This window comes from Capricornis sumatraensis, chromosome 20 (genome assembly GCF_032405125.1).
Source record: "Capricornis sumatraensis isolate serow.1 chromosome 20, serow.2, whole genome shotgun sequence".
Taxonomy (NCBI): Eukaryota; Metazoa; Chordata; class Mammalia; order Artiodactyla; family Bovidae; genus Capricornis; species Capricornis sumatraensis.
In genome coordinates this window covers 70,621,214-70,645,788 of record NC_091088.1, presented here as the reverse complement: position 1 = coordinate 70,645,788, position 24,575 = coordinate 70,621,214, and the positions used below count along the sequence as shown (strand labels likewise).

Genomic DNA, 24,575 nt, shown 5'->3' with positions numbered 1-24,575 from the left:
GGCTCCCAGAGCATTTCCTTCACCTGCCTCCCCACACACTCCCCTTACGCACTCTGGGACAAATTCCCGCGTCCACCCAGGGCCCATCCTTTTGTTTTAACATTGCTCCTTTTAACTAAGTCATTAGTGAAAAGATGTTTAAATAGGTGGGGAAAAAACACAGAGACCCTACTACAGAAATATATAGTTTATTTATCCATGTTCTCTTTCAACCCTTGTCCATACGCATAAACACTTTACCACAAACATCAGTGCTTCTTGGTATCTGTTTTTTAAAACTTCCATTATAAGCATTTTCAGGTTTCACTAGTTATCACTCTTAACAACCAATGAACAAACAAGTTAGAACAGCAGATCAACTGAGCAAACACCCAGGAGCGAGCGATGGATTCGGGAGCGGTGACTCCACACGGGTTTTCGTAAGTGCAGGGCGGTGTCCCTGGTCGTCCCAGGGTCTTGAGAATCGCATCACCAGAGACTTTCCATTCGCATCCGAACCCCAACCAGGTTTCCTCAGGTGACACTGCCGCAAAGGTGGCGCCTCCTCACGCGGCCAGGGGGCCGGGGGCTGGGCTACTTCTTCCCGCACTTCGCCCTGCTGTGCGTCTTCTGGTGCCCTATCAGGTGCGAGCTCTGCGTGAAGGCCTTCCCGCACTTGCTGCAGGCGTAGGGGCGCTCGCCGGTGTGCGTCCTCTGGTGCCGGATGAGATGCGAGCTCTGGCGGAAGGCTTTGCCGCAGTCCGGGCACGGGTAGGGCCTGGCCCCGGTGTGGGTCCGCAGGTGCTGGGAGATGGCCGAGCGGTCGTTGAACGTCCTCCCGCAGTCGTGACACGCGAAGGGCCTCTCCCCGGTGTGCACCCTCTGGTGCTGCCGGAGGGAGGAGCTCTGCACGAACGCCTTCCCGCAGTCCCGACACACGTAGGGCTTCTCGCCCGTGTGGATCTTCTTGTGCACCGAGAAGTACCGGGGGTTCCGGAACGCCTTCCCGCACGCGCTGCAGCGGCACTCCTGGCTCCCCTTGTGGATCCGCGTGAAGGTGACCTGCGGGGCGGCCCGGGGGCAGGGCCTGCCGCCCGCCTCGCCGCCGCCGCCGCCGCCGCCCGCAGCCCTCCCGGCGCCGCCGCGCGTCCCCGTCTTACGGCAGGGCGGGCGCGCGCCGCGCGTCCCCGTCTTACGGCAGGGCGGGCGCGCGCCGCGCGTCCCCGTCTTACGGCAGGGCGGGCGCTGGCGCAGGCGCTTTCGAGGGCCAGCCTGGCGAAGGGGGCCGCGGCCCGGGCCCGCGCTCGCCGGGGGTCGGGGGCCGTGCCCGGGCGGCCGCGGGGGCAGGCCGTTTTCCGAAGCGTGCGTCGCCGCTTTCGGCGCCGCGGCCCAGCCCCCCGGAGCCCCGGCCCGCGGAGCCTCTGCGGAGGTGGAGGGCCGGGCGGCAGCGGCCGAGGCCCCGGCCGCCTCCTTGAGGCCGCAGGCGGGCCCCTCCTCAGGAGGCCCGGGCTGTGGTGCGAGCTGCTTGCTGTCCAGGGCCGTCTCCCACCCTGCAAGAAACGCAGACGTGGGGACCGCGCTGAGAGAACGTGCTGAAAAGGGTGGATAGTTCGCCATAACCAGACATCCAGAAGCTTCCTGCCGGCCCGCGTGCAGCCACGCAGGCGGGGGAGGGAGGCGGAAGCACCGAAGCGGCAGAGCTCGCCGAAGGCTGGGCGCTGCGCTCTCATATCCCCTCGGGGTTTGGACAGCGAATCAGTCCTTCGCTGGACCCGAGGCTGCCCCTCTAGGTCTACACCGTCAGCTAAAGGCCTGGAGGCTGCAGGGCAGTCTCGAAGGCACGCAGAGGCCTTGCGCGGGGCCCAGAGGAGGTATCAGCCTGGAATTACAGCCTCCGGGGCATCCCAGTCCTGGGGACGGTGGCGGGGCCTTACCCACAGACACCAGGTGTCCGAAGGTCTCCAGCATCACGTCGTGGTAGTCAGTCCGCTGCGTTGGGTCCAGCAGCCCCCACTCCTCCGTGCTGAAGTCCACAGCCACGTCCAGGAAGGTCACTGGATCCTGCAACGTCACACACCTGTCTCAGCAGGAAGGTCAGAGTCCTTGGCAGGTGCAGAAGAGAGGCTGGCGGGGCCATTCCGGCAGAGCTCACTGTGCTGGCACTCCCCAGCTTTGCGGGTTTACTGGGAAGCACTGCCTGGGGCCCGGAAGAGGCCCAGTGAGTGTGTGCTGATGAAACCAGAGTCTGGGCCCAGACTGGAGTTCCTTCACAAGGACTACAGGTGCCACAAACTCCTCCCTCTTTCCCCGTGACTTCCCACAGGGGACCACCCCTCGGGTTGCCTCGGGCGGGGGGGGGGGGGGGGGGCGGGCAGCAGACCAGCTGCAGTATGGTCAGTCCTTTCGAGATGCCGACCAGGACTCTGGGAGTAAGAGGGCTTCCACTGCCCTATGTCTGGGAAGCACTCTGCCCACGATGGGCAGAGCCTGCTTGAGAAGCAAGAGGCTGGAGCACCTGAATACAGCCATACGTGCCTGTACGAAGCCTGAAGCCTGCCTCAGACCACTCGTTACACGAGACCACTTCTGTGCTCAAGCCAGGTGTCAGCCCTGACCAAAGCCATACACACACCATCACCGGCCACTTTCTGGGCCTCAACAGTCAGTAAAGCAGGGCCAGTCCTATTTTGTCTACACCCTGGCTCTGGTTATTTTGAAGCAAATACCAGGCTTTGTTTTAGGTGTAAACACCCAAGTCTGTGTTTCCAGAGAATGAAGTCTCTTGTTTTAACTGAGATCAGCAGTCATCTGCATGCCAGGGCTCAAGGCTGCCTGCCTCTCACTTGGCCCTTCTTCCTCTTCCGTCCAGATTTCCTGACTCTGGGTCCCTGTGCCCCATCATGGTCTCCAGTGACACTATGGACACTGGAGGGCAGGCCTGCCGGGAAGTCACGAGCAGAGAAGGAAAGTGCGACACTCCCCACTCACCTCAGGCAGTGCCTTCGCGGGCCAGGTAGCTGTGTCCTTCTGCTGAGCTGCGGGAGGGAGCGCGCCGGGGGGGCCCTGGGTGGGCAGTGCTGGGAAGAGACGTCAGCACAGGGTTAGTAGGGCAAGGGCAGCCCACCTCTGGCTCTGGGACATTAAATGGTTTTCCCCTTGCATATAAGCAAGTACAGTTGAGTCCAACTACAGCTCCTGGGGCCGGCACACACCCGCAGCTCATCCCATCAGTGCCCCCTTTGACCTGTGCCCAAACCCCACTTTTGTGACCACAGGGCACCGGCGTCCCTCCTGCTGGCCCCTCTCCCTGCCGCTCCAAGGACTGTTCTGGAGCCAGGCCCTCCCCTGAGGCAGCCGAGTCACCGCCACACCACCTCAGCAGCTGGCTTCACACCTTCTCCTCAAACACAGAGACCCACTGCTGGCCTCCGAGTCCTCCCTCCCGCCCTCCCCCCTCCCCACGGAGGGTGGGAGTTTCTCTGGCTGCCAGGACCAGACTCATTCCCTCAAACACACCTTGATGCAATTTTACCAAGTTTCTTCCACCTTAGAAAACAGCTCTGCCCAGCTCTGTGATGCTTTGACGTGACTCCCCCATGTGTCCCCACACGGTCCTTAGGCTTGTATAATGATGATGCGACCCCGCCGCCCCCCCACCACTATCAAGGGGACACGTGATATGACCCAGGCTGGGCCGCCAGGCTGTCGCTTCCTCCTGGCCAAAATGACGGCACCAGGGACAAACCCTGGCCCCCCAGCCAGCCAATGAGAGCCAAAGAGGCAACTGCTGGAACATATAGGAAAGAGAAATCCCGTGCTGGGAGCCCCTACATGGAAACAGTGTGCATTTGAGTGCAGCTACCAGAGGGATGATCCAGCAGAGGGCAAGCTCTGGAGACGTCTGGACCGCTGGGTCTAGCCACATGTGAACCTGAATCACTCTGGAAATATTCAGTGAATTGTGTTTCTCCCGTGAACCACTCTGCAAGGGTTCATAGTGGTCACACCCAAGTTCAACAGATACGCTGACCAAAAATGCAGGGTTCCTTGGACAGCCTATTCCATCGTCCTCTGTAATAATTGATTTCGTTCGCCCCCGTGGTGTGACATGGACTCACTGACTTTCATCTTATGAGCTTGACAACCGTCTTCCTGGCACCTGTATTAGTTCCCTGGTGTAACAAGCTGCCATGTCAGTGGCTCAAAATAACACAAATTTGCTGTGTGACAGTTATGGAGATCAGAAGTTTGACACAAACTCAAGGGGCTAAAATCAAAGTGCTCCCAGGGCTGTATTCCTTCTGGAGACTTAGGGAGAATGTAGTCCTTGCTCCTTCCAGTTCCCGGAGGCTCGCTGCTCATGACACTTTCCCTGTAGCACCCCTGTTTCAGCTGTCACACCCCCTACTCTGACTCTGACCCTCCTGCCTGTCTTCATAAGGATCCTCGCAGTGACCTTGGGTCCTTCCAGATAGTCCAGGCTAACCTGTCCATCTCTAGCTCCTTAACGTTATCGCACATGGGAGTCCCTTGTCCCTTTCGCCATGTGAGGTTCAAGGGGTTCCAATGTGGATATCTTTGGGACCCTCAGCCTGCTGGCCACAGCACCCCAGACTCGGTGTCCATGGAGAGACGACTCCTGCGGCTGCCAGCCCTGCTCCCTGCCCACACCTGCTTCTCCAGGAAGCCCTGTTCTCTGGATGCCGCTCTCCAGGCTCAGATTCCCTCCCTCCTCCTCAAGCATCAAAGTCAATCAGTCAATCATTCACTCCCTCAAGAAGCATCTTTCAAGTACTGGTCACGGACATAGAAAATGGAGGTGAGCAAACAGGTGTGTGTGCTCTGTAGAACTCAGCCTAATGAAAATCAAGGCTCATCGAGGCTGGACCCCCAGTACATCCCAAGCTTGTACCATCTCCCCGGCCCACCGCTCCTGTCACCACTCTAGCCCATTGCTGTCAGATGCATGCTTATTTGTCAGACTCCCATCTTTCTTGCTAGGTTGGACGCTTGTTGACCTCACGAGTGCATGAGTCCTGTCTGTCTCAGTCATCACCTTATTCACAGCCCCCAGTGAGTGTGTGATGCTAGAAGCCCTGCCAGAAATACGTATACATACACCTGTGTGACGGCAATGGATGCAGCAGGGGTCCCAGAAGGATAAAAAATGAAGCACGTTATCTGCTGGCCTCCCTCAGAAATGTGTGGAGGGCTCATTACAGAAGGCAATGCCAGGGTGGGAGGGAGGTTCTAGAGGGAGGGGACATATGTATACCTATGACTGATGTACATTGTTGTACAGCAGAAACTAACATAATTATCTTCCAATTTTAAAAAAAGGGACGCAGTGCCAGGCCCCACCCCAGAGTTTCAGCAGCTTTGAGGTAGGGCCTGAGGCCTTCCATTTCCACAAACAGTCCAAGGATGAGGTCATTCTCAAAATTCTTTGATCTAGTGGTAGTGAAAGGTATGTCAGCAAGGAAACGTCTAAAGTAGGAGTCCCCAGTCCCTGGGCTGCAGACAGGTACCAGCCCAAGGCCCGTTAGGAACCAGGCCACGCAGCAGGAGGTGAGTGGCGGGTAAGACAGCGAAGCTCCATTGGCTGATCCCCATGGTTTCGATTACAGCCCAAACCACACCCTCCACGTCTGTCTATGGAAAAACTGTCTTTCACAACATTCCTTGGTGCCAAAAAGGTTGGGGACTGAGGATCTAAAACTCTGATTCCCCAAATGGGGTTGGGGAAGGGGAGCAAGCAGATGCCCTTGCCCTAGATGGAGTGGGCACCACCCTTCTGGCACCCGTCAGGAAGCCTGGGTTCCTTTGCTCCCACCCTCAAGACACCCTCCCAGGAGCAGCCATCTCCCCACCCTTCCGTGGAACTCACTTCCCTCCTCAGAGATCCAGGTCGCGTCCTCCACCAGGGCCACCGCCTGCCGGCAGTCCCCCGGGTGCTGCGACTCCACCCACTGCCGCAGCTTCTCGGGCAGCGCGCCCAGGAACCGCTCCAGCACCAGCAGCTCCAGCATCTGCTCCTTGGAGTGCGCCTCGGGCTGCAGCCACTGGCGGCAGAGCTCCCGGAGCCGGGCCAGCGCCTCGCGGGGACCAGCCACCTCCTCAAAGTGGAACCCCCGGAACCTCTGCCGAGCCATCTCAGGATCAGCCGTAGGCTTATGCAGATGTTGAGGGGGCTCCCTGAGAACCTCTGGGCTCAGGCCCTCATCTTCAGCATACAGGGCCCGGATCTGGGCATTCCGGGGAGCAGCCACCTCCTGGTTCAGCGTGAGGACTTCAACCACCTCAATCTTCATCAGGGGATTCCCGGCAGGAAAAGGATCCAACTGAGGTTCCAGCTGAGCCTCAGGACACTCTGAAAGTTGAAAACAGAGCAAGACAGATGGACAAAAAAACACACGAAAAGTTTCACAATGTTTTTAGCCACCAGGAAAATACAAGTCAAAAACCACTGTGAAATACCACTACCCAGTCTCTAGGATGGCAATTATCAAGGATGGGTGGTAACAGCTGTTGGTGAGGATGTGCACACTGGTAGTAGGACTACAGAATGCTACACTTTGCAAAACAGTCTGGTAGCTCCTCAACAAGTTACACAGAGAGTGATATCATGATACATGGGTTTCGATTCAAAAGAATTAAAAACACATGTCAACACAAAAACTTGTACAAGAATGTTCACAGCAGCATTATTCATAATTGCCAAAAAAGGAAAACCACTTAAACGTCCATCGAATGATAAATGAATACACAAAATCAGACCTATCCATACAATACATTTCTTTGGCAATAAAAAGGAATGAAGTTTTGATACGCACCACAGCACGAATGAACCTTGACAACATTATGCTAAGTGAAAGAAACCAGACACGAAAGGCCACATATGTATGGTTCTACTTATATGAAATGTCCAAAATTAACAAATATAGAAAGACAGAGAGTAGAGTGGTTTCCAGGAGATAGGAGAGCTGAGGGGGTTGGGGGGTGACGGCTTCTTTATGATATAGAAACTATTTTGAAATGAGATCATACTGATGGTTGCACAACCTTGTGAATATAATAAAAACCACTGAACTTTACTTTCAAAGGGTGAACTTTATGATATATAAATTGTATCTCAACACAGAATAACAACAACAACCAAAAAAAACCCCAAGAGACAACAAGAACCATGTTGCTATATATGCCTGCAGCCATGAGGTGAACTGAACCTGATCCCACCTCCATGGGGGCCAAGAATGAAAATATCCGGGAAAGGCAGGGATGCTGGGTCTTGGAATAGAGTCCAGAGAGCATTTGCTAAACAGAACTCCAGGATGGCCTTGAAATGCTAAGGAACATGCACAAAGTAACAGGAAACAAGAAAGTTCTCTACAACTCCAAGAAGAAATGCTAATTCTGAATGACTTAAAGATTCAAAAAATAAATTTAAAAAGGTAAAATTATGATTTACTTTCAATTAGACTTGTTTTATAAAGACAGAAATGGCATGGCTGATATCAAAAGCAAACCTGTACTTTCACCGTTGCTATTGTAAGTATTATAAGTGGTTAAGCACAGCTCTACTTGGAAAGGAATTCATAGCATGAACTCAAAGCCTAACAATGGATGCCTAGGAACTTTACCAGACGACCCTGCTTATATCAGGGAGCCATCCAGAGATGAAGACACAACTTCTGTGATACCCAGAGAATGGACACACAGACAAAGGCCAGCCAGAATGAAAGTGAAAGTGAAGTCACTCAGTCATGTCTGACTCTTTGGGACCCCATGGACTGAAGCCTGCCAGCCTCCTCCATCCACGGATTTTCCAGGCAAGAATACTGGAGTGGGTTGCCATTTCCTTCTCCAGGGGATCTTCCAGGCCCAGTGTCAAACCTGGGTCTCTGGCAAGAGCCACCAGGCTCAGTGGTAAAGAGTCCGAGTCCCCCTGCCAATGCAAGAGACGTGGGATCCATCCCTGATCCAGGAAGACCCCACAGGCCGTGGAGCAGCTAAGCCTCCGTGTCACAGACAATCAGCCTGTGCTCTAGAGCCAGCAGCCGCAGCTACGGAGCCCGTGTCCTACAGCCTCAGCTCCGCAATGAGAAGCCCGAGCACCGCACCAGAGAGCAGACCCAGCTCTTCGCCCCTAAAGAAAGGCCAGAAAAGCAACAGCAAAATAAAAGCATTACAAAAAAAAAAAAGAAAGCTGGCTGAGGGGCCCAGTGGACAAAGCATTTACCTCAACTGGACTCATCAGCACAGCCGTCCCAGCCAAGTCGGTAGGCAGAAAGGCCCCAGCAGGGCGGCTCCTGTTCCAGCCTGGAGACAGATTTTGGCCGAATGGAGCCCATGCTGAGCCTCTGATCTGCCTCAGAACAGCTGTACCCGCCTACCCCACTGGCTATACCTCAGTGCGGCCCAGGGTTCCCAAGATCCCCACCAGGCCACTGATCTGAGTACACAGAGAGTTCACAATGGACGCCTAGGAACTTTACCATACTAGTCTACTCATGAGCAGGGAGCCAGCCAGAGATGAAGACATGACTTCTGCGATACCCACAGAATGAATACACAGATAAAGGAAAGCCAGTATAAGCCAACAGAACTCCGAACTACAACTTCTGTGGCAACAAGCCCAGCTCTCAGGACTGGGTCGAAAGCTTCCAGTTTTTCCTTCTGACCCCCAAGCCAATAATCTCCAATCAGAACCTTCTCTTTTCTTCTCCATGATCTTCCCCCTCCCAATCTGCTTGACTCTCAGTTCAGTTAGTAAAGAATCTTCCAGCAATGCAGGAGACCCCGATTCAATTCCTGGGTCAGGAATATCCCCTGAAGAAGGGATAGGCTACCCACTCCAGTATTCTTGGGCTTCCCTTGTGGCTCAGCTGGTAAAGAATCCACCTGCAATGCGGGAGACCTGGGTTCGATCCCTGGGTTAGGAAGATTCCCCTGGAGAAAGGAAAGGCTGCTGCTGCTACTGCTGCTAAGTCGCTTCAGTCGTGTCCGACTCTGTGCGACCAAATAGACGGCAGCCCACCAGGCTCCCCCATCCCTGGGATTCTCCAGGCAAGAACACTGGAGTGGGTTGCCATTTCCTTCTTCAATGTATGAAAGTGAAAAGTGAAAGTGAAGTCGCTCAGTCGTGTCGAACTCTTAGCGATCCCACAGACTGCAGCCTACCAGGCTCCTCCATCCATGGGATTTTCCAGGCAAGAGTACTGGAGTGGAGTGCCGTTGCCTTCTCCGAACGAAAGGTTACCCACTCCAGTATTCTGACCTAGAGATTTCCATGGACTGTGTAGTCCATGGGGTGGCAAAGAGTCAGACACGACTGAGCGACTTTCACTTCACTTCACTTCAAACACAAAGGATGGTGGTTGACCTCCCCTGCTAGGCTCGACTCTTGAGTAATAGCCTCTGCATGTCCTCTTTTGAGCGGGCTTTATTTCCACAACACTCACTTCCTGAGCAATGTGGTAAATGATGGAGTAAAACTGGAAGACACAGGGCGTATTCAAACACAGGTCAAGAAAATTGTGAGAGATCCCCACGTGAACATTATAAAATTAGTACATTGATTTGAGGGGGACCAAGACAACATTGGAATGTTCCTGTCACATGCAGTAAAAAGTAGAACAGGAAATTACTGTTAAAAACGACTTCCCTACCGAGTTTATGCTTAACCTCTCTTACCAAAACTGTATTCCCCTTCTTGTCCTCTCTGACTTCAATTCCGCGCTAACTGAACATCAATCAACCAGTGTCAGACGACCAAAACTGCTGTGATTGATAGCATCGTACTTTAATACAAACTGAAGCTGTCTGTCCAGGGCAAGATGAGCTAACAGATCCTGGAGCCATGGATCACCTGGCCAGAGACGTCATGATAAGTCATCTCAAGCTGCGACGCTATGGAGCCCACCAGGCTCCTCTGTCCATGCGGGTTTTCTCCAGGCAAGAATACTGGAGTGGGTTGCCAGAAAACAGGATTAAGAAATGTCAAAAAAAAAACGATGATTAACCCCAGCCTCTGCAATCTTTCCCTTTAAAACACTCCTAGGATTTGTCTCCACAAAAGTTAGAACTGGACAGGGAAAAACAGACTAGTTCCAAAGAGGAAAAGGAGTATGTCAAGGCTGTATATTGTCACCCTGCTTATTTCACTTCTATGCAGAGTACATCATGAGAAACGCTGGGCTGGAAGAAGCACAAGCTGGAATCAAGATTGCCGGGAGAAATATCAATAACCTCAGCTATGCAGATGACACCACTCTTATGGCAGAAAGTGAAGCGGAACTAAAAAGCCTCTTGATGAAAGTGAAAGAGGAGAGTGAAAATGTTGGGTTAAAGCTCAACATTCAGAAAATGAAGCTCATGGCATCTGGTCCCGTCACTTCATGGGAAAAAAATGGGGAAACAGTGGAAATAGTATTAGACTTTATTTAGAGGGGCTCCAAAATCACTGCAGATGGTGACTGCAGCCATGAAATTAAAAGACGCTTACTCCTTGGAAGAAAAGTTATGACCAACCTAGACAGCATATTCAAAAGCAGACATTACTTTGCCAACAAAGGTCCGTCTAGTCACGGCTATGGTTTTTCCAGTGGTCATATATGGATGTGAGAGTTGGACTGTTAAGAAAGCTGAGCGCCAAAGAATTGATGCTTTTGAACTGTGGTGTTGGAGAAGACTCTTGAGAGTCCCTTGGACTGCAAGGAGATCCAACCAGTCCATTCTGAAGGAGATCAGCCCTGGGATTTCTGTGGAAGGAATGATGCTGAAGCTGAAGCTCCAGTACTTTGGCCACCTCATGCGAAGAGTTGACTCGTTGGAAAAGACTCTGATGCTGGGAGGGATTGGGGTCAGGAGCAGGGGACGACAGAGGATGAGATGGCTGGATGACATCACTCGACTCCTGAGTGAACTCCGGGAGTTGGTGATGGACAGGGAGGCCTGCGTGCTGCGATTCCTGGGGTCGGAGTCGGACACGACTGAGCGACTGAACTGAACTGAACTGAATAAACCTTTACTTTGCTGCCAACTCCCGCTGTTGGAGTTTGGCTTTCTACGCCTGGCGCACACGAGGTCAGTTATATTACTGTGGAGTAACTGCAGCTGCTTAAAAAGAAAAATCTGAAAGCGACTAGGAGTAGCGGCTGCTTGTTCGCTGTCTCCGTGCTTCCCCTTGCAGTCTGTGGCCGCCCAAGCACCTGCCGCGTATGTCGCCGCGCACTTAGCTACGGCGGCCGCGGAGCTGGCTTTGGCAGAGCCCGTGGCCACACCAGACGACTGTGTACGAAGTGCCTGGCCCCTCCTCCCCAGGGTGAAGAGTTTAGACGCCTACGCTCCCTCCACAGCCGCACCGGCTGCTCTCCAAGTTCTAGGAGCTTAGGCCCGCGACTTCCGGCCTGGACGGAAATGCGTCACGCTCCCGCCGCACTACAACTCCCAGGAGCCTCCAAGTCGAGGGACTTCCGGCGCCGCCATACTGAGGCTTTGGCGTCCGCTGAGGCCTCTGGCAGGTTTGCGGCTCACTCGCCTCTCGCCTCCTCCTCTCGCTTTCCCTTTCCCGGCCTCCCTGGGTCAGTGCGGCGGAGCCTCCATGCACACCTTCCCGAGCTGCAAGTCTGTCTTGTTGGGTGACGCTGGGTGTCGGGAGCGCGGCCACTTTCCTCGAGAGTAACGAGCACCTGGATTCCCGATCCATTTTCCTTCCCCGCCCCTACACTCGTTCCCTATTTAGGGCTTTTTTGTCTTCCTTTCTCCGAATTTTCTGATTACACACCTCCACTCGGCAGCGGCCTCCACGGACCTCACGGGTTTTGCCCATTGCTGGCGCGTGATCCGACGAGTCAGCTCGGGGTCAGAAGTCGCCCAGTGCCAGCTGGGGCCGCCCATCCAGACTTGCCTTGGGCGCTCCAGGGTTGAAAAACAGCTCCTGCGCCACGCTGTCACCTAATGGCCGCTGCCTGGTCACTTCTTTCCTACTTTTAAAGGACTTTTTCCTTGATGAAAATTATGACAGACATTTGACCTTCCATTTCCAAACCCTTCCCCCAACTTCCTCTCAAATAAGGCTTTAAGTTAGTTTCATGTGGATGCTTGCCTGCCTTAGTTCATACCTGCGTTATCTTGAGCATTTATTTAGTTCCCTTCCTGTTCCTCAGGATTTCCGGAGGCTTATTCCCGCCTCGATGAACAGGAGTTTGAGTAAGCTCTGGGAGTTGGTGATGGACAGGGAAGCCTGGCGTGCTGTAGTCCATGGGGTCGCAAAGAGTCGGACCCGACTGAACTGAACTGATTCCCACCTCCCCGCGCAGTTATTCTTGACTTGAAGAGTTTTTTCTTTCAATTACAGCTCTTAAGGCTTGGAATTTCTCTCTGAGGATAACAAGGTGGGGCTCGCTAGGGGCTCCGTGCTGGGCCACCAGCACCATTTTGAGCAATAATCATGCCTTAATTCTCCAGATTGCTTAATAGCTTTTTAATTTATGAAATTTCCGTGTTTTATTCCTTGGTTAATCAGAGGAATTTTTATTCAGTGCTTTCTCCCTTAAAAACAAGTGTTTGGTTTTTTCCTATCCTATTTCATTCCCTCTAACCCCACCCCTTCTTTAATCTGGGTCATATATTTACTTCTCCCTTACCGTTGTGGGCACCAGGGTGTTGTACTTTTTTGCTGAGTCCAGTGTACCCGCCCTCCCTGCTGTAGCAACCCTTCAGGTGGACACTGGTTACGCAGTTGTAAACACCTACTGGATGCTGGGCAGTACCTGAAATGGCCGTGGGTAAGTGTCACTCCAGGCACCTCAGTCCTCTGTCTTATCTCAGGAACAACTCCCCAATCCCTCTAAAGGTAACCCTCCATGCTGTCTGTATTGGCCCCACTTGACAGAAAATGAAAGCTCTGTGTACTAGCTAGCAAGCCTGAACCTCGATCCACACTTCACTCAGGCGGGGCTGACTAACCTACCCACCTGCCTTGGGAGCTGCGTAAAATGATTCCTCAGCCACAAATCCCAAGTGCTGGCTTTCAACCCACCAGCTGAAAAACCCGGGGGGTGGAGGGTGGGGTAGGATTGGGGGAATTTAGTTCCCCCACGTGCAATTCCTTATCTAGCTAGGAGGCTATTTTACAAATTCACTGAGCCTTTGGGCAAGGGGCTTAATCCTTCTGGGTCTCAGTTTCCCCACCCTAAGTGAATAGGGACCTCCAGGCAGGTACTGAGTTGTAAAGGCTGATGGGAGCTGTTGTTTCCTTCTCTCATGCTCTCTCTGCTACCCTCAGGTAAGCTGTCTCTCTCACAGTGCCGTTTTCTAGTGAAAGCTTTGCTACCAGACCACAAAAATAATAGTAACTAATTACAATGTCCTTCTACCAGCTTGTTGGGGGGGGCAGGGGCAGCTCTCCTCATTCTTGTTGCACCCTCCCTTTGTCTAGGATGCCCTCAGCTCACCCTGTCTCATCCTTTCCCCATTTCTTACTCCTCAGCTCTGGACATCTTGCTACATCACCTTCTAAACGTGTCTCCCCTCACTGGCCTGCTGAGGCTGCTAACTGGGTCTCACGCATTGGAAACTCCTAAGCCAAGCCTGGAGGAGGATGTGCCAAAGCTGTTGATGATTACACAGTCAGTAACAGCAGCTACCATTTCATGAAGCCCTCCAAGGACCTGCCTGGGCTTTTAAAACACCACAGCCCCATTAAGCAAGTGACCAACTTTTACACAGATCCACGCTGGGAGAGGCTAAGAATCTGCAGAAGGGAGCACCTGGGAACCAAACCCTGTTCTTTTATGCCTTTTATACCACTTCACATAGCTACAATCTTTTCCTCAAATGTGCCCAAGAGTGTCTCATCCAGAAGTCACTGCACTTGCTGCCTGCCTGCCCGGTGATGTCTTTCCTAACATCTCTGCTTCTCCTTCCCCATCCAGCTCTCAGGTCAGATGTCATCTCGGAGCTATCTTCCCACCCAGTTCTAAACTAGTATTGCCCACCCGTGCTTCTCCACTCCTGTATCTTCCCCATATATAGAGTCTATTGTTTCATTTTTCTTCATACCATTGATTGCCATTTTAAGTATCTGGCTCATTAATTTCTCTCTCCACCCTCTCTAGAATAGCACTGCTCAGTGGAACATTCTTTGGTGAAGGGAATATTCCAGATCTGCACTGTCCAACATAGTAGCCATTAGCTGCAAGTGAGTGACCAGTGAACATTTGAAAGGCCAGCACAATTGAGGAACTGAACTGGTAAGTTTGTTTTAGTAGGTTTACATTTACTCATCAACACAGGCTAGTAGCTTCTCTGGAATGAGTGTAAGCCCAGTGAGGGGGCCTTTCCACTCTGTTTATCATGGTGACCCTTCCCTATAACAGCACTTGGCATTTTGGCAGGTGTTCAAGCAGTATTTGTTGATACAGCACAGCTTCTAAGTGCTTTGATGAACAGTGCACCAAGACATTTGGGCCTTTCAAAGGCTTATGCTTGCCCATATTTCAAATTTCAGGAAATCTCACTGGCACTGAAATTGTGTCCATCTGTAAGTTATGGGAAGATAGCTGCTGCTGCAACATTCCCATCTTTCGCTTGGGAGCCTAAGCACGTCATGGGGTAAGAGGACCCTGGTTTAAACCCCCACCTGCTACTTCCCAGACAAGCCAGGTCAGGGACTTGCCTTCATGCTCCCACAGCATGAATGGGGATGTGGCGTTTCTCTGGGGCTGCTGGCTGGAATAATTATAGGACTTAAGAAAGCGACTTCATGCACTTCTAGCCTTTTAACCCCTCAAAGGAAGTCAGTGTTTTTACATACTTCAGTCTTACATGGCCCTCTAACATAACTTTCTCCAAACAGAGCCTGCTCATCCCTTACCAATTTATTCTTAGGTTCCATTTCAAGAAAGTGCCACTAACGAAGTCTCCCTCTCTGTTAAGTGGTTATTCCTGCTTTAAGCCACAGGTACTAAGTTTCTGTATTTTATACTCTGTGGCAGCTGCTCAACTCTTATAACTATTTCAGAGGATAAGTTGTTTTTTTTAACACATTATCTAAAAATAGATGAAACAGGTGTTGGTTATTACAAGCTACAGATGTTCTCTCCTTTCCAATATTTTCCTCATTTTGTGCTTTAGTGAGAACAGTGCTGTGTACAGGTTGCAGAAAGGGCCTGTTAACGAAGCACTTAGGGTTCTGTCATTGAGTAGCTTATGTTCTTTGGAAACCTGTCTTTTAATAGGAAGCTAAAAAATATTTACTGCCTGGGTTAATACAGAGATGCAACTATTTATCTCCTTTGTTCTTAAGAAAAAGTTGGTTTTAACATTTCTCATGGGCCAACTTTACACTTTTCCAGAAATCTTTCCATCTTATTGTTTGTTCATTCCCGTACTTAAAATACTTACTGAGCACCTATGCTGTGTCAGGAGCTGGTGACGCAGCAGGAAGATGACAGTCTTCCATTTTATGAGCACAGTTACTGGCAGGACCTCTGAGAGTGGAAGGTCACCCTCCCACCCAATTTCCTTCTCTGGAGACAATCACATCCTATAGTTTCTCTATTCTCCCAGTGGTAACAATTGGCGTATTAATACCTGGTGTATGTTTGCAAGTATATTTTTAAATGAAAAGAAAAAAGACATGGGTATCCTGGACGTCTGTACATCTTTATATACGTTAAGGTGGACTTCCCTGGTGGCTCAGATGGTGAATCTGCCTGCAATGCAGGAGACCCAGGTTTGATCCCTGGGTTGGCAAGATCCCCTGTTGAAAGGAATGGCTACCTGCTCCAGTATTCTTGGCTGGAGAATTCCATGGACAGAGGAGCCTGGCAGGCTACAGTCCGTGGGTTGCAGAGTCGGACAGGACTGAGTGACTAACACTTTCACTTCACACGTTCACGTTAAACACAGGTAGGTATCTGTGTTACAGGCATATATTTTTAAGAAACACAAATATCTCATGGTGGTTGTTTCATATCAGTACATAAAGCTGGCTTATTCTTCATTCTTTGGCCATACCACATGGCAAGGGGATCTTAGTTCCCCAACCAGGGACTGAACCCACAGCTCTTGCAGTGGAAGAGCTGAGTCTTAAGCACTGGACCCCCAGGGAAGTCCTGAGCAGGCTTATTCTTTGACAGTTGTTTAAAACACTATACTGGGAACATGTATTGTTGAATACCTGCGTAGTTTCCTTTCTCTGTGTAGGTTTTTAACTTGCCATTTATTTACCCTTATCTATCCAGAAAATGGGCTCTTTTTCTCTTCTTCGTTTCTGACTTACTACTGCTTTTATCTTCTTTTTCCTCAGGACTCTTAGAAGTTTTTTTTCTCCTCAAAAAAGGTTTGAGTCCAATGCTTAGTTCATTTACTTTCCTTCTTTTTCAGTTAATAGTTAAAGCACTTCAGGTCTTGAAATTACTCCAGAGACTGTACCTAGATGCTAGGGAAAGTGGTCCTCAGATAATAGGATTAAGGTTACATGGGTCCTAGAGAGCAAATGGATGGTAACAGAGAACATGAAGTATTCTTGAATAAAGACTGCACAGTATGTGACCACACCCTGATAGGCTGGATTCCTGCCAAAACGTGTTTGATAGCCATTCAAGGTTATAGACTTTTGACCTTGTCCCCAGGAGTGCAACCATTTCAAAGTTCTTTGTAGCACTATTTTAAGATTTCTTTTATCATCCTCTTGGAGCCTGGCCTAGTCTTCAGACTTTCCTGTTTGAAGATTTCCTCATCTCTTGTAATTTTTCTAACTGTTTATTCACTCAACAGTTTCCTGAGCTGTAACGTCAGTTATTTCCTAGCCACTGGGGACATGCGAAGGAGACTGAAATAAGGATGGCTGGCTCACTCATGCTACTCAACATTTGTTCTAGATGCTCAGATAGATAACAGAACCCAGACTGGAGAAACAGAACCTGTTTTACTATATATTCATACAGCTGACCCTTCACATCTGTCTGTACTTCACAGTTTTATTGTATTTGTTTAAAGTAACATGGAGTGCTTCACGAATGGCCTGTTATCCTTGCACAGGGGCCATGCTGACCCTCTCTGTGTTGTTCCAATTTCAGTGTGCATGCTGCCGGAGCAAGCACTGGACTGCACCATTTCTATAAGGGACTTGAGCATCTAGATTTTGGTATCTGTAGGAGTCCTAAAACAATCCCCCATGGATATCAAGGGATAGTCCTCATGTGATCAAGGTTTTAGGGTTTGTCTTTCTTATGACAATCTGGTGTAAAAACAGAATGAGACGTTTCATTTCTGTTATTCAGGGTAGGTCTCTTCAGTCTGTTTCTCTGTTGTTCTGTCAAACAAGGGGAGAGCTAAGATGAACGACCTGCCCGCACAGATTACATGAGAATCTGCTCTCATATGAGTCCTCTGATGCTGAACACAGTGAGGACTCCTACTGAAGGGCTTCTGGTCAGTGGGTTCTGTGACTCCTCATGCTTAACACTGATTACATTCTCAGACACTCTTCAGTATCTACTTCTGTGATATTGAAAACAGCTGTTTATGAAACCTCTCCACAGCAACCATTTCCCTGTGATTTCAGAGTTCTCAGATACAATGACTTGATGTAAGAACTTTTCCAAACGGAATACAACTGGAATTTTTTGTCTAGTATGAATTCTCTCAAATCAGGCTATAAGCATTTCCTGCTATGATTCCTGGATTTCTTCCATTTGAGTTCTCATATTGAAAAACACGTGATGAAAAGGACTTCCTCCATTTGAGGTTTTTCCATGTGAGTCTCCTCTGTGAGCTGAGCTAAAACTAGGCTTTCTCACACTAAACATATTTACTCTTGTTCCTAAAAGAATTATCCTTTGTATAAAACAAATGATTTCCTACGTCCCCCACATGTTGGTTTTATAGCCCATGTGAGTCCTCTCAGGCTACACAAAAAATCTTGAGAATTTCCTTCTATTCCTCCCAACAATACAATCTTCTTGTACTAGCCTTTTTTTTCCTACTAAAGTCTATACTAATTTGAGTTGCCACATTCATATTTGCAGGGCTCTTGACAAATCAAAAAAAATGTAACTGTCCTGCAGGCTTTCCTACAATCATGACCTTCAAAATAGTGTCTTTATTCCATTGCATTGTCCCTGATGTTTGATCTATAGAGATTATGTCTCAAGATATTCCACCCAAGCCACGCATATGGTAGGTAATACTTTCTTGAAAGAACATTGAGAAGGCTTAAGATGTGAGTGCCATCAAATATTTCTCCACACTTCTTATCTTCACAGCATCTTTTCAAACTAGTGCCTTCTTGAAGATTAATTCCATGTCTTAAGCATTTACCCAGGTTCCTTTCTACTTCGGCCACTGTCTGTGCTGCCATTTTTGCTGTCCTGGAGAGCTAAGACATGTGCAGACTGGGCTGTATTCATGAGGCCTAGCTTTTGTTCAGTTTGTTCTCTGCCTTGAGGAGAGGCACAGCTACATGAGTGCTGGGAGAAAGGGACCACTGAAGGAGACGGTTCTCTTAACAGTAAGCAGGCCATTCCAAACACCTAAGACTCCCATGTTTTTATGCACTGCCTGGACCTCAGACAGGGGCATGCCACTGGCTTCACAGACCTTTACTTGGGTGTTTCTAAGTCGCCTCCTATTCATACTCCATTAATAGAACCAGTCAGGACATGGTACAGTTGCAAAAACATGTGAATTTAGGTGGAAGCTCTTAGGTAGTTCTTTGTACAATTGTTCCATTTGCTTAAAATTATTTCAACATAAAAATAAAAGCCAAAGAAAATCTATTTGCACCCTTCAAAAGTCTTGGCCTTTACCAGACTTCCATGTCACTGGCCAATGCCAAAAATGCCAGAGTAGTAATACCTCTGGTTTTAGTTCAGTCGCTCAGCTGTGTCCGACTGCGACCCCATCAACTGCAGCACGCCAGGCTTCCCTGTCCATCACCAATTCCTGGAGCTTACTCAGACTCCTGTCCATTGAATCGGCGATGCCATCCAACCATCTCATCTCTGCTACTGTATTTTAAAAATGAGATACTGATACATTTTAAGTGTGCATGAAAAATGCATATAAATACATACATTAGAAACAATAGTCATAAGAAATCTCCTGAAGCCTTCACCTGTGAGCAGTTCTTTGCAGCTTCCTTTCCGGTGCCCTCCTGGTCAGTTACTCAACCGGCCCCATTGGATCCACCTGACAAGAGGAGCCAGCTTCTCCCAGCCCTGTTGCTATTCTCTTGGGGGCAGATATTAACCACCTCTTCCCTATGTACTACTACCGCAGTCCCCCGCCTGCTCGCATCTGTGCCCTTCTGTCCTCAGCGGTAAAAAGCACAACACATACCTACTCAAGGAAGATGAAACCCTCCTGACAGTGGAGGCCCCAAACTTAACTTGCCTATCAGTACACCTCAGTTACTTCCTTCCAGCCTAATAGGTGACTTTCCATTCCCAGAATGTGCCACCCTTGCCCCATTCTCAGGGGAACCCCCACTGGCATTTCTGCACTAGGAAACGAAGCTCCTCACCTCTATTCTTGCCCATCTGCCGACTCTGTTCTGTAGGCATTGGCTTAAAATCTTGGCCCTGCAGTGTCCCCTGACCCCACCTCTAGAGTAATTCCCTGTGGCTCTCTGCTGAACACCATGTTCTTCTCCTTCTCTGCCCATACCACTAGTTACCTGGCGTGACCCAGTTACATCTGTGCAGCGTGTTGGTAGAAGGTGCTCCTCTGTGAGACGGAGGAGTCTACAATCACAGGGATTAGACTAGGTCTTTGGCTTACTACCAAGTACATACTTTCTCTTTTTATATTGCATAGGACACAAGGGGCCTTCTACAAATATTTCTGAGGTCAAGGGGAGTCAGTGGAGGAAAAAACATCACATAAAGCGTTCTTTGGAACGCAGCATAAATATGTTAGGCACCTATCACCCCAGGCCTAGCTTGTAACACAGGATCTTTCGTTCTAGGACACCAGCCCTGAATCTCCCATCCCCTGGGAAGCCAGCTTTTCTGACACTGCACGTAACCATAAGTGCCCAGTGCCCCCCGATGGCAGCCAGATTCAGGAAACTTTGCCAGATCATCCAGAGATGCATGGCTAGAAGGTCCTCATCACCAAAGATGCAGGCCAGGCACAGATTTCACAGCTGGACACTGAAAGTTCCAGGTAGTTCCAGAGCCAATCGCACTGAAGCACAGAGAACAAAGCAGGAACACAAGAAGTTCTCCTTACAAAGCCACACACTCTGATCCAGAAGTGTCCAGAAATGCCAGACACAAAACCATCCACCCCCCCAGTATAATTTATGAACACTGATGCAGAAATCCTGAAAAAGTTCATAGACATCAGGACATTACTACAGGGGCACATCTGTAATTATTACCTGTTCAGAAAATCTCCATCATCACCTTGGAGGGGGAAAATTAGGGCTCTTACTAATTTTCATTTACTAGAAAGGGTGAGATGACTGTTCCTTTATCCAGATAAAAAGTGATATGAATCAGCAGAATCCAGAAACTGTCCCTTTCAAGTCAGAGACCAGATACTTAAAATCATCACATTCTCAGCCCAGTGTTTTGGAAGTAGTAGCTGTGAGGAATACAATTAGCTCCCCACCTACCTTGAATGCAAAAGAAGTAAAATAATTATACTTGCCAATAATATGACCCTGTACTGAGGAAATTAGTGATGACCTAACAAAACTGTTACAAATAAGAATTTAGCAGCAGGATAGGTTCATCTGCAGCAGCTACACAGGACTGCAAGGGAGGGGTAACCTGAGCAGTAAGATAGCAACTGGAAGGAATGCCCAACCGCAGGTGGAAAGCCTGACTAGCGCGGTGAGGGGAGCGGATCCCTCCTTGTACACCTGTGGCAGAACTTGACTGAGACCAGTTCTGATCAAATTTCTGGATGAAGTTAAATGTAATATACATTCTAACAGCATTTTCTCAGTGAATCCTGACAAGCTGATGGTAGGTATTCATCTGGTTGAGAACAGATAACGTTTTTTTAATTAAAAAAAAAAACCAGAGGGCCTACCGTTTACCCAAGACTGTTATAAAGCTACAGTAAGTACAGTAATACGGTGTTTACTAAGATACTGACGGAGATCAAGGGGCCATAAGGGGCCAAGAAGGCCTGCACGCAACAGTGACTATGCGAGATGGTAAAAATGGTGTTCCAATAATCAGAAAATGGCACTGAAAAAACTTGTGCCCCACACCAATTACATAAGGAACCCAGTACATGAAACAGCTAAACAAAACCCAAAAGTACCAGAATAAAGTATTTGTACAATCTGCCCATGTATGGCATGAATAAAGACAGATCTGAAAGGAAAAAAAAAAAATCTGAAATCATAAAACTTCTTTATGGAGACTAAAGGTAGGAGATACATATTGGACTGTTATCTGCAGTGTTATTATCCATAATATATGGTAGAGTCCTCCCCAGCACCACACACAAAAGACAAACCAACAGAAGGAAAAAAAAGGAAAATAGAAAAACTCACAAAACCAAAAGTACAAATAATCTGTAAACTTAGAAACCAAACTGAATATATCTTTTCCTATCAGATCTGTAAACCTTAAAAACAGGACTATAAGTCACCAATCTATCTTACGCAGCTATATGTATTTTAAAGGAACTTAAGACAGCAACTTGTTGCTACCAAGTTTTTTTGCTTACATCTTGGTTGATTTTACATTCTATTTCTAGAAATGCTATCTACACAAAAACCCAACTTGATTGTGCAAAACATTGTATGCAAGGATTTTTTTTGCAACAACTTGAATGTCCATCAAGAGAAAAAAGTCAAAGTCAAAAGTCTACACTGCATTTGTGAATGAATGATGCAAACCTGTCTCCACTGAGTATGGTCACAACCCCCAAAACATAAACTTACATAAATGTAAACATTAAATCTGGCCAAAGCCACACACCAGTTACCAGAGATTACCAAAGGGAAGGGCAATAGACCATGAGTGAAGCAGGGTGAGGACGCCCCTACTGCCAACCTGGCACCAGCAAGAAGTTCCCATTCAGCCAAGCAGTGCCCCCGACTGAAGCCGAGGAAGATGCAGAGCTTGGTTCAGCGTGTTTGCAGCCGCTCCTCCCAGCACCCCGCTAGGGGTTGGCCCCGTCCACCTCCTCTGCTGACACTAGCTCCTGCTAACCAGGACTCCCACACCAGGACGCCCGTGTGCCTGGTTCTCACCTGAAAAGGTGTCGTGAATTCCTCTCTCCACCGACCAGAGCTCTTCCTCTTCCTCTAACTGAGATACCACATCTGGCTTGGAAAGCTGATGTTCTGCCCAAGGGAAAAGAGACAGTGCTTGGGGGTCTGTGTTCGGGAGAAAGCACTTTGCTGCTGTAGCAGTTCTGTCCCTGCGTTCTCCCTGGCAGACACGCCTTCTGGTCGAGGGCAGTGTTGCTAACTCCACCCACGCCCTGCGCCAGCTGCTTCCTTTTCTGGATTCTCTTGACGGTAAAGGAGGTAGGGGGACTTGGTTCTGGTCAGTAAAACACTAGGGGAAGTTTGTCAGCTGGGGGCTTATGGCATTTTTCTTTGTAAAGTGTGCCAGCTATAGAAAGAGAACTAATCAGGGCTGCCCTGGCGTTACTTTCTGCCTTAAACTTGGATGGACATGATGCTTGGCATCAGTCAGGCACATACCAACCTAAGAATGAAAGCTTCACTAACCATGCAGAGATGGTAGGGGGCAAGGCCTTTGATGATGCACCTAAGCTCTCAGACACTGACACCACGTTCTGGAATTCTTGTTAGAAAAACAGTAAGCATCCATCAGCAGTTGGAAACATCCCCCATAGGCCCACATCCCTGATATTGAACACCTCTGAGGGGTGGACTTGGTAAAGTTTCAAAAGTTTTATGTAAAGTTGCCCTTTCCCTCAGGCTCCAGGGCCTTGATCCTTGAACTCAGATCCCTGCAGACTGAGCCAAAGCAGACACACACTTGAAAGGCACCACATTCGGGCTGCAAAGCACAAATCTTTATTGACGCAGAGGCCGGCCTTACCCACTGAGACCAGGTTCCTGTAGTTCTCCAGCGTCACCTCCCTGTACAGGGACTTCTGTTCGAGGTCCAGCTGGCCCCACTCATCTGGGGTAAAACCCAAGGCCACATCTTCAAAGGTCACTGGTTCCTAAAACCCACAGGTGCCTGTTCAGCCAGGGCCTGTTGTCACCCGTGCTGACAGGAGGAGGAGGAGGGTGACTGAGCACATGTAGGCACAATTAACAAGGTGACTCAAGCATTCCAGATACATCAGGAGTTCCTGAATTTGAAACAGCAAACCCAAGCTTGATCCTATCAGGTCACAGCAAGTAGGGCAGCCCATGACGTCAGAAAACATTGTTCATTCTCTGAAAACCTTTCCACTTCTTACTAACCTGAGGATTCTAACAGTGATATCGGGTCTATCCTTTCTCCTACGGAATTCCGTGAGCTAAACCACACTTCAGCCTTTAGCCTCCATCCACTGGCTATTCTGCTACTTCCTTCACCTATCAGGGATTCATCCCCATCTCTCTTCTCACCCAGTGACTAAGCTGTAATTCTAAAGTACTACTGACCCCTGAGTGAAGCCTGATTCCTGTTTACACCTGCCAATGGCTTTTCCCCCATTCCGTTTAAAAGATAAATTAGAATCCCCTGCTATTTGGCCTCTCTTCTATTTGCTCCCTTGGAAAGCTAAGCAACTTGCTATCCCTCCGCCCACTAGGGTCCCTCCTCCTCCTACAGTCCCCCATCCCTTACCTAGCTGCTAGGGGACCTGGGGGTATCCCAGGAAACGCGTGTGCCTGCATCACCCCCCCACCCCCGCTCCCAAATCCAGCGGTAGACTCTGAAACTTATCAAGAAACCTCTACTCACACGGAACCAATCCGTCGGAAGCCCGGAGGCCATAACTTCCTCTTCCTCAACGAGTGCCGTGGGAGTAGGCAGAGTCCTAAGAAGGTCGAATTTGGGAGGTGGAAGGGGCGTGAGGGTTAGACCAAGGCTCCCGACCCCTCGGCCCAATCAACAGGAAATGACAGGTCTAACTCCAACCTCGGAAAATGCTCTAAAAAGTCGTCTCCACCTGTTCTCGAACAGCCAGAGGGGCAATTTCCCAACCTCCTCACCCAGATGGAGCCGGCCCCTTACCCAGCTCGCAAGCGCCCGGATGGGGTGGGCCCGCCTCGCGCCCCTATGGGCCCCGAGTCCCCGATTCTCACTGCCCTAAAGGCCCCACGGCGGAAGGACGGCAGACGAGGCTGGCTCTGGGCTCCTGCGATTGAAGAGTTGGGGCCGCAACTGGGCGCTCCCCGCGGAGCAGCCCTGGAACACAGCCCCCGACGGGCGCAGGTTTCGCGCCACACTCACCCTGCGCGCGCGCGCCCTACAATGGCGCCTGTCAGCCCCCCGGCTAACTGCGTCAGTGCGTCCACTTGGACTACAACTCCCAGAGCCCCCCGCGGCGCGGCGCGCCCCACGCTGTGGGCGGCGGACATCTTGGCGGCCAACTCCGGCGGTCGGCGAAGCCCGGGTCGCGGAAAGAGCGCCCTCGGTGATCCC

General features: G+C 49.9%; 1 protein-coding gene and 1 non-coding gene across 2 annotated transcripts; both read right to left on the bottom strand.

The window, feature by feature from the left end:
- Nucleotides 1-255: 255 nt before the first annotated feature.
- Nucleotides 256-24,360, bottom strand: ZNF274 (zinc finger protein 274). The gene is made up of 8 exons (XM_068992870.1): nt 24,165-24,360; nt 23,892-23,967; nt 23,034-23,160; nt 22,211-22,303; nt 5,867-6,349; nt 2,968-3,056; nt 1,914-2,040; nt 256-1,529 (listed from the first exon to the last, which is right to left on the bottom strand). Exons 2-8 carry the CDS (start codon nt 23,922-23,924, stop codon nt 574-576), a joined length of 1,908 nt encoding a protein of 635 aa, XP_068848971.1. The 5' UTR covers nt 23,925-23,967; nt 24,165-24,360; the 3' UTR covers nt 256-573.
- On the bottom strand, nt 16,985-17,090 carry LOC138097289 (U6 spliceosomal RNA). Its single transcript, XR_011146488.1, has one exon. It is a non-coding gene; the product is annotated as a U6 spliceosomal RNA (small nuclear RNA).
- Nucleotides 24,361-24,575: the final 215 nt, after the last annotated feature.